At 41.0% G+C, this 9,481-nt stretch overlaps 1 protein-coding gene across 10 annotated transcripts in view; it reads left to right on the top strand.

Annotated features, from left to right (window-relative positions):
• LOC108522770 (zinc finger protein 383-like) overlaps positions 1 to 9,481 on the top strand; it is a 19,907-nt gene that overhangs the window by 6,872 nt on the left and 3,554 nt on the right. For 8 of the 10 annotated variants that reach the window (XR_001883598.1, XR_001883597.1, XR_001883596.1 and 5 more), the window contains one exon: positions 7,231 to 7,284. Coding sequence is in view for 6 of the 10 variants with exons in the window: in XM_017863202.1 (XP_017718691.1) it covers positions 7,276 to 7,284 (9 nt within the window). In the remaining 4 variants the exon portion in view is untranslated. Of the gene's footprint in view, positions 1 to 2,066; positions 2,090 to 3,619; positions 3,784 to 7,230; positions 7,285 to 9,481 lie in introns of those variants that run through there. The other 2 variants (XM_017863203.1, XM_017863201.1) reach the window with 2 other exon arrangements.

Raw genomic sequence — 9,481 nt, 5'->3', positions numbered from 1 at the left:
CCTGTCTCGGCCTCCCAAAGTGCTGGGATTACAGGCTTGAGCCACCGCGCCCGGCCGCAAGACCCCATTTCTAAATTTAAAAAACACAAAGAAATATCCCAATGTTTGGGATTTAAGCAATGTATTTATAAATAACTGGTGACTCAAAGAATAAATTGCAGTAGATATTTAAAATATTTTAAACTGAGTGATAATGAAAAATAACATCAAAATTATGTTTCTAAAGCTGAATATGAGGAAAATATATAGCTGTAAATGCATATGTTAGAAAAAAATGAATGTTGGCTGGGTGCCGTGGCTCACGCCTATAATCCCAGCACTTTAGGAAGCTGAGGCGGGTGGATCATGAGGTCAGGAGTTCAAGACCAGCCTGGCCAATATGGTGAAACCCCATCTCTACTAAAAATATAAAATCAGCCGGGTATGGTGGCAGGTGCCTATAATCCCGTCTGCTCGGGAGGCTGAGGCAGAGAATTGCTTCAACCCGGGAGGCGGAGGTTGCAGTGAGCCAAGATCGTGCCACTGCACTCCAGCCTGGGCAACAGAGTGAGACTCCATCTCAAAGAAAAAAGAATAATAAATAAATGAATGTTGAAAAATTAATGATTTATGTATTCATCTCAAGAAGCTAAGGAAAAGTCTGGTAAGTTAAACCCCCAAAATTAAAATCTAGGAAATAATAGCAGCCTAAATATAAAATTTTTAGTTTATTTTGTATTGCATATATTTAAGGTATACCTGTTTTGATGTACATAACGAGCATATATTGAAATACAAAATGAATGTACAATGAAGAAAATTAAAAGAGGCAAAAGCTTATTTTTGGGAATTAATGAAATTAATAAATCTCTAACAAAACTTAAAATATGAGGTAACACAAAAATTGCCAATATCTGATGAGGAAAATTAAACCAACCACAGACTTAATTTAAAGGCTGAGGGCTCAATTAATTAATTAGTGTTTGGTACCTGGGACTTGGTTCCACAAAATAAGCTCATTGGAATCTGAGCCACTGATCATTATACTGGGTCCCTTTTATACCTCATTGAATATGTAAATTTTTCCTTTTTTTTTTTTTTTTAAGAGACGGGCCTGTCACTCTGTTATCCAGGTTGGAGTGCAGTGGCGCAGTCACAGCTCATTGCAAACTCGACCTCTGAGCTCCAGTGATTCTCCCACCACAGCCTCCCAGGTAGCTGGGACTACAGACAGCGGGCCACCATGCCCGGCTTGCTTTTTTTTTTTTTAGTGATTTTGTTTACATTTTAATTGTGGTATAAAACACAACATAAAATTTACCATCTTAATTTTTTTTTTTTTTTTTTTTTTTGAAACAGAGTCTCACTCTGTCACCCAAGCTGGAGTGCAGGGGCATGATCTCAGCTCACTGCAACCTCTGTCTCCTGGGTTCAAGCTATTCTCTTGCCTCAGTCTCCTGAGTAGCTGGGATTACAGGCGCGTACTTTGTATTTTTAGTAGAGACAGGATTTTACCATGTTGGTCAGACTGATCTTGAACTCTTGACCTCATGATCGCCTGCCTTGGCCTCCCGAAGTGCTGGGATTATAGGCATGAGCCACTATGCCCAGCCATCTTCATATATTTTTTTTTTTTTGAGATGGAGTTTTGCTCTTGTTGCCTAGGCTGGAGTGCAATGGTGCGATCTGGGCTCACTGCAGCCTCCGCCTCCCAGGTTCAAGTGATCTCCTGCCTCAGCCTCCCAAGTAGCTGGGATTACAGGCCTGTGCCACCAAGCCCAGGTAATTTTATATTTTTAGTAGAGACGGGGTTTCTCCATGTTGGTCAGGCTGGTCCCAAACTCCCGACCTCAGGTGATCCACCCACCTTGGCCTCCCAAAGTGCTGGGATTACAGGTGTGAACCACCACACCAAGCTAGTAATTTTTAAATGTACATTCCAGTGTTAAGTACATTCATATTGTTGTACAACAGATCTTTAGAACTTTTTCATCTTGCAAACTGAATTATAACTATTAAGCTACAATGTCCCATTTCCCTCTTTCCCCAGCACCTGGCAGCCACCGTTCTACTTTCTGTTTCTATGAGTTTGACTACCTTAGATACCTCTGTAAGTGGAATCATATATAATAGTATTTGTGTTTTTGTGACGGGCTTCTTTCCAGTCACAATACCCCAAGATAGAAAGAGGATTCACTGCAGTTAGTCAGTCAGTAGACACACAACAATAATCCAAGTAGTAATGGGATACAATATAATAATGAATTAGTTAAATGCTTTAATATAAATTAACTTGATGTGTTATTTTTTATTATCATTCAGTTTAATTTTTTTTTTTTTTTTTAAACGGAGTCTCACTCTCTCTCCCAGTCTGGAATGCAGTGGTGCCATCTCAGCTCGCTGCAAACTCCGCCTCCCAGGTTCATGCCATTCTCCTGCCTCAGCCTCCCGAGTAGCTGGGACTACTGGCAACCACTACCACACCCGGCTAATTTTTTGTATTTTTAGTACAGACGGGGTCTCGATCTCCTTGACCTCGTGATCAACCTGCCTCGGCCTCCCAAAGTGCTGTGATTACAGGCGTGAGCCACCACATCCAGCCAATTTTTTTTTTTTTTTTTTTTTGCGAAGGAGTCTTGCTCTCTCACCAGGTGGAGTGTGATGGCACGATCTCAGCTTACTGCAGCCTCTGCCTTCTGGGTTCAAGTGATTCTCCTGCCTCAGCCTCCCAAGTAGCTGGGACTACAGGTGCATACCACCACGCCCAGCTAATTTGTTTTTTTTTGTATTTTAGTAGAGATGGGGTTTTACCATGTTGGCCAGGATAGTCTCAATCCCCTGACCTGATAAAATATTTTTAACTTCCATTGCAATTTATTCTTTGAGCCACCAGTTATTTTAAATACGTTGCTTAAATCCCTGACTTAGCATAATGTCCTCAGGGTTCAAACATGTAGCATGTGACAGGACTTACTTTTTTGTTGTTATTTGTTTTAATATGCTTTATTTTTTAGGGTGCTTCCAGGTTCACAGTAAAATTGAGCAGCAGGTACAGAGATTTCCCATATGCCTCTTTCACCCACACATGTATGGTCTCCCCCGTCATCAACATTCCCCACCAGAGTGGTACATTTATTACAACTCATGAACCCATGTGGACACACCATTATCACTCAGAGTCTATAGTTTACATTAGGGTTCACTCCTGGTGTTATACATCCATGGGTTTGGACAAATGTATGATGACATGTGTCTCCATTATGATGTCATCCATATTAATTCCATTGCTCTAAAAGGCCTCTGTGCCCTGACTGATCCTCCCTCCCTGTCAGCTCCTAATCTTTTTTTTTTTTTTTTTTTTTAGACGGAGTCTTGCTCTGTCGCCCGGGCTGGAGTGCAGTGGCCGGATCTCAGCTCACTGCAAGCTCGGCCTCCCGGGTTCCCGCCATTCTCCTGCCTCAGCCTCCCGAGTAGCTGGGACTACAGGCGCCCGCCACCTCGCCCGGCTAGTTTTTTGTATTTTTTAGTAGAGACGGGGTTTCACCGTGTTAGCCAGGATGGTCTCGATCTCCTGACCTCGTGATCCGCCCGTCTCGGCCTCCCAAAGTGCTGGGATTACAGGCTTGAGCCACTGCGCCCGGCCCTAATCTTTTTATTGTCTCCATAGTTTTGCCTTTTCCAGAATGTTGTAATCATACAGCATGTAGTCTTTTTGAATTGGCTTCTTTCACTTAGTAATGTGCATTCAACTTTCCTAAGCTGTTGATCATGAGACTGAGTCTCTTTTTATACTTCATCAGACATGTAAGTTTCTATTTTTAATATAGATTTTAATTTTGTAAGTCAGTTCATTTATTGGACAAGATGTGTACTTTAAATTTTGCATGGTCTGCAGTTTTACTACAGCTCATCCCCCTGTTATTAAGATACATTGACCTGGGCTAGTGGTATTTTAAATTTTTATTTATTCTTTTTTTGAAATATAGTCTTGCTCTGTTGCCCCGCTGGAGTGTAGTGGCGTGATCTCAGTGCACTGCAACCTCCTCCTGATTCTCCTGCTTCAGCCTCCCAAGTAGCTGGGATTACAGGCGCCCACCACCACACCCAGCTAATTTTTGTATTTTTAGTAGAGGCAGAGTTTCACCACATTGGCCAGGATGGTCTTGACCTGTTGACCTCGTGATCTGCCCGCCTCAGCCTCCCAAAGTGCTGGGATTACAGGCATGAGCTGCTGCACCCAGCCAGGCATTTTTTAAAAAAAGCTTAAATCTCCCTTTTTAATATCGCTATATAATTATTAGGGGTTTAATATTGTTAAGAGAATGTTTACTTCCTAGGTGATAATAGATTGAGTATGTGTAGGGTCCAGCCCTACAGAGCCTGTGGGTTTTTCACTTTGTGTGTGGAGACGAGAGATTGTAGAAATAAAGACACAAGACAAAGAGAACAAAAGACAGCTGGGCCTGGGGGACAGCTACCACCAAAACGCGGAGACTGGTAGTGGCCCCGAATGCCTGGTCATGCTGTTACTTAATTGTGTATAAGGCAAAGGGGCAGGGTATGGGGTGAGACTCATCTCCAATGATAGGTAAGGTCATGCGAGTCGTGTGTCCACTGGACGGGGCCCTTCCCTGTTTGGTAGCCGAGGCAGAGAGAGAGAGGGGACAGTTTACATCATTTTTTTTAAAATGTATTTTAAAGACTTTAGTACTTTTACTAATTTTGTTACTGTTATTTAGAAGGCGGAGCCAGGTTTACAGGGCAGAACATGAAAGAAGACCATGAGTGTGACTGCTGAAGCACAGCATCACAGGGAGACGGTTAGGCCTGTGGATGGCTGTGGGTGGGCCTGACTGATGTCAGGCCTTTTACAAGAGGTGGTTCAGCAGAGTGTTTTTTTAACTCCCCAGGGAAAGGGAGACTCCTTTTCTTGGTCTGTTAAGTAAAGGCTGCCTACCCAGGCACTGGCGCTACCGCTAGACCAAGGAGCCCTCTAGTGGCCCTGTCTGGGCATAACAGAGGGCTCACGTTTTTGTTTGGGTCATTTTTTACCGTGTCCCTTTAGTTTTTATCTCTGTACCGTGTTCCTTTAGTTTCTATCTCTGTATGGCCTGGGTTTTTTTAGGTTATAATTGTAGCACAGAGATTATTATTGGAATAAGGAGTAATGCTACAAACTAATGATTAATAATATTTATATATAATTATAATTTATTTTTAGTACAACTATGTTTATATATTTTATTATACTAAAACAGCTTGTTCCCTAGGTCTCTTGCCTTAACACCTGGGTGGCGTGGTGCCCACAGTATGCAATAAGCTCTCATTTGGAACATTTGCCTAATTTGTTATTTTATTGTATCCCATTTCTATACTTGGTTTTGTGTATGGGTACTAACTGCAGTGAATCTCCTTTTTATCTTGGGATATTGTGTGAGGCCACTGTTGTGATGGGTCCTCTGACTTTGGTACAGTTTTTCTTTTTTCTGGGACTAACTGGCTTTTCAAACTTCCCGAGTTTATTCTTTTATCCTGTGTAGATGGAAACAAGCCGCTAATACTAGAACTATAAAAAACAAGATAAGAAAAAAACACATATATAATCACTCTCTAATTATATGTAAAAAAAAAAAAACTTTTATCCACCTACCTTTTTTGTACTTTATAACAAGTTTTGTACTTTATAACAATTTTTTTTCTTACATATTATTATAGACTTAGAGCATTTCACAGCTATCTAAATTGACTGATAGCTGTTAAAGACTATCATAGTCTGGAGGAGTGGCAGAAGTATTCTGTTTATTCTGTAAGTTTTCATTCGTTGGCTAATGGGATCACCTTTCAGGAGACTCTTAAAAGGAGTCCTTTGAGCACAGATATTTTTAAAAACAGCCTCACCTTTTGGCAACAGCAAAATATTGAATTTCTTTCTTTTTTTTTTGAGACAGAGTTTCGTTCTTGTTGCCCATGGGCTGGAGTGCAATGGCACAATCTCGGCTCATTGCAACCTTCAAGCGATTCTCCTGCCTCAGCCTCCCGAGTAGCTGGGATTACANGTTTTCATTCGTTGGCTAATGGGATCACCTTTCAGGAGACTCTTAAAAGGAGTCCTTTGAGCACAGATATTTTAAAACAGCCTCACCTTTTGGCAACAGCAAAATATTGAATTTCTTTCTTTTTTTTTTTTTTTTTTTTTGAGACAGAGTTTCGTTCTTGTTGCCCATGGGCTGGAGTGCAATGGCACAATCTCGGCTCATTGCAACCTTCAAGCGATTCTCCTGCCTCAGCCTCCCGAGTAGCTGGGATTACAGGCATGTGCCACCACACCTGGCTAATTTTGTTTTGTTTTTTTTTTTTTAGTAGAAACAGGTTTCTCCATGTTGGTCAGGCTGGTCTTCAACTCCTGACCTCAGGTGATCCACCTGCCTCAGCCTCCCAAAGTGCTGAGATTACAGGCATGAGCCACCAGGCCCAGCCTTTTTTTTTTTTTTTCCTTTTTTTTGAGTCAGAGTCTCACCCTGTCACCCAGGTTGGAGTGCAATGGCACAATCTCGGCTCACTGCAACCTCTGCCTCCCGGGTTTAAGGGATTCTTGTGCCTCAGCCTTCCAAGTAGCTGGGAGTACAAGCATATATATTTAAATAAAACAGAGCTAGAAGAATTAGTGCCTCCTGCATCCCTTTGTGTTTAGGGGTGGGTGCGGGTGTTGTGTGTGTGCATGTGGTGAGGGAAGTTGACTTTTTTAGGGTTGAGAAACAAAAAGACTTGATTAGGGAAGTCTTTCTGATCTGAGTGCACTATGTTCCTGACCAAAAGGCATCATTTGTATGATGGGACCTGAGGGCCGCAAAGGAGGTCATGGTAGCTCAGTCTTGGGTCATAGTAGTAGGTCAGTAGCTCAGGGCAGGCCATAGTAGCTCAATCGTGGGTTCAGAGCAACATCACTGAGGTGGGACAAGGTCTGGCCCAAATCCCTTGGCTAAGGCAGGAACTTAGATTGTTTGCATGAGGGAGAATGAATCTGGGTCCTTGTCTTCCCTTGGATCTAGTTACCCAGGATCCATCTTGCTGCAGCTAAAGCCTGGGGTTTGTAGGGTTGAGGAAGGAGTAAGATTTGTTCCATATTGCCACTAACTAGAGTTATATCTTAAGACCAAGAAGTATGGAGGTAGTTTTATCTGGCCTCTAGTGTGGTTTCTAGAGGGTTTTACTTCCCCAGTCATGCAATCTCAGAACACTATCCTTTTTCAGGAGAACAGCCTCAAGGAAAACTAACCGTCTGCAATACTGGAAGCCATGGCTGAGGTGAGTTGATGCTTTTTCTTGCCTTCCTGACATTTGTTTTTTGTTTTTGTTTTTTATTTTTTTTCAAAAGACATGAGCATTTGCTTTCCTTATCCTGACATTTCTGGCTAACAGAGTTCCCCTTCAGAATCCTGGTTCCCATTTCTTCTTAGCTAGATAATTCTATACCATGTCTAAATATCCCTTTTATTTTTATAAATCAACCAGCATTAATATTTTCATTCCGTAAATACCTGAGCATCTCTTTTTTTCAACTCTTTCCCAAGGACTGATAGGGGATGAATTATCTCAAGGAAACAAGAAAAGATTCGTAAAATGAACTTATCCTGTCTGGACCATTATTTGATAAGTTGAAGGTGTAAGTTACTTAGATGGGAATATAGAAAAGCCAAGATTATCTCTACAGAGTAGCATTCTCCAGTAAGATAGGATGAAATGTGGTGCTGGTAGTTCCAAATGTTAGATTGTTGCAAAATCTGGTTTAGACAGCTTTGGGGATCATGGGTTTGGTGGCTGATACAGATCTCTGCAACTCTGTAAGAACATCCTGGAGAGAAGTCCAATTTGAGGTTGACTAGGAAGTTTGGATTGTAAGGAATTTCTGTGAATCATCAAGTTTTCTTTATCTCAGAATTAAGGATAGTGATAATGGATGTTTACAAAGGTTCAGCCAATGCATAAGTCATTTAGATCACACCATCAGAGCACAGAAGAACCTTTTAAGTCTTATCCAGTAATACCTATATTGTAGAAAAATTCTACCACCAGAAAAATAATTAAAGAATTTGTAAAAGGCCAGTTGCAGTGGCTCACGCCTGTAATCTCAGCACTTTGGGAAGCGGAAGCGGGCAGATCACCTGAGGTCAGGAGTTAGAGACTAGGCTGGCCAACATGGTGAAACCCCATCTCTACTAAAGACACAAAAAATTAGCCAGGCATGGTAGCGCATTCCTGTAGTCCCAGCTACTCAAAAGGCTGAGGCAGGAGAATCCTTGAACCTGGGAGGCAGAGATTGCAGTGAGCCAAGATCACACCACTGTACTCCAGCTTGGGCGACATCTCAAAAAAATAAAAATAAGTAAAATAACTTTACATATATCTTTTTTGTAGCCTTGATTGACGCTCTAAGATCACATGGGGGTAGTTTAGAATGTATTAGATGAAGGATAACTTTGGACATAACACAGACCAAGAGTTGAGAACTTTTGCGTCAGGCACAAGCAAACTGATTATAGTTGTGTTATACCAGGTCATGTAGCTGCTGTATATCGTGACCTTAAATAGTCTTCCTTCATAGGACGAGCCAAAGGGGATGATTCATCAATAGGACAGAGATTTAAGACATTCCCTGACTACCCCTTGCATTGTTAGGTGATGTCTTTTAGCAGAATCGTGAAGACCTTTTTTCTCCCTTAATAAGGGAGAAAAATTGATGGCCTGAGAAATTTTTCTCTGCTTTTCAATTTTATGAATTTTTTCAGAAGTTGTAACACTAGTATTACTGACTTTTTGCTTATTTGATAAACTTAACTATTTTTGTTTTGGTCAGATAAATTATTGACAAAACTAATTAGTATTTTTTGTATAAGTAAAACATTTTCCTTTTTTCCTCAAAAACGTTTTTTTCTTTTTTTTTTTTTTGAGATGGAGTCTCGCTCTATTGCCCAGGCTAGAGTGCAGTGGCACAATCTCAGCTCACTGCAGCCTCCACCTCACAGGTTCAAGCAATTCTCTGCCTCAGCCTCCCGAGGAGCTGGGATTACAGGCGCCTGCCACCATGCCCGGCAAATTTTTTTGTAGTTTTAGTAGAGATGGGGTTTCATCATGTTGGCCAGACCGGTCTTGAACTCCGGACCTCATGATCCACCTGCCTTGGCTTCCCAAAGTGCTGGGATTACAGGCGTGAGCCAACGCACCCGGTCAAAAATGTTTTTTTCACTTAGGTCTATATAGCTAACTGGTAGACCAGAGAATTACCTCATCTTATTTTGGTTTTATACCAATAAAATATACCTTGGATACTCAAAAAAATAATAATAATAAGGTCATGATGCATAATTTTATTAGGATACACATTGTATCTGGTTCTCTTTCTTTTTGTAATATTACCAGTTATTGATAATTTTTAGATTCATTCATTAGGGTTTATAAGTGATATTTTAATTCTGTTATTCTTTTTTTTTTTTTTTTTTTTTTT

The sequence above is a fragment of the Rhinopithecus bieti genome, unplaced genomic scaffold, assembly GCF_001698545.2.
Source record: "Rhinopithecus bieti isolate Rb0 unplaced genomic scaffold, ASM169854v2 scaffold_67983, whole genome shotgun sequence".
NCBI lineage: Eukaryota > Metazoa > Chordata > Mammalia > Primates > Cercopithecidae > Rhinopithecus > Rhinopithecus bieti.
The sequence above is the reverse complement of the archived record's forward strand: the minus strand, read 5'-3'. Positions and strand labels throughout refer to the sequence as shown.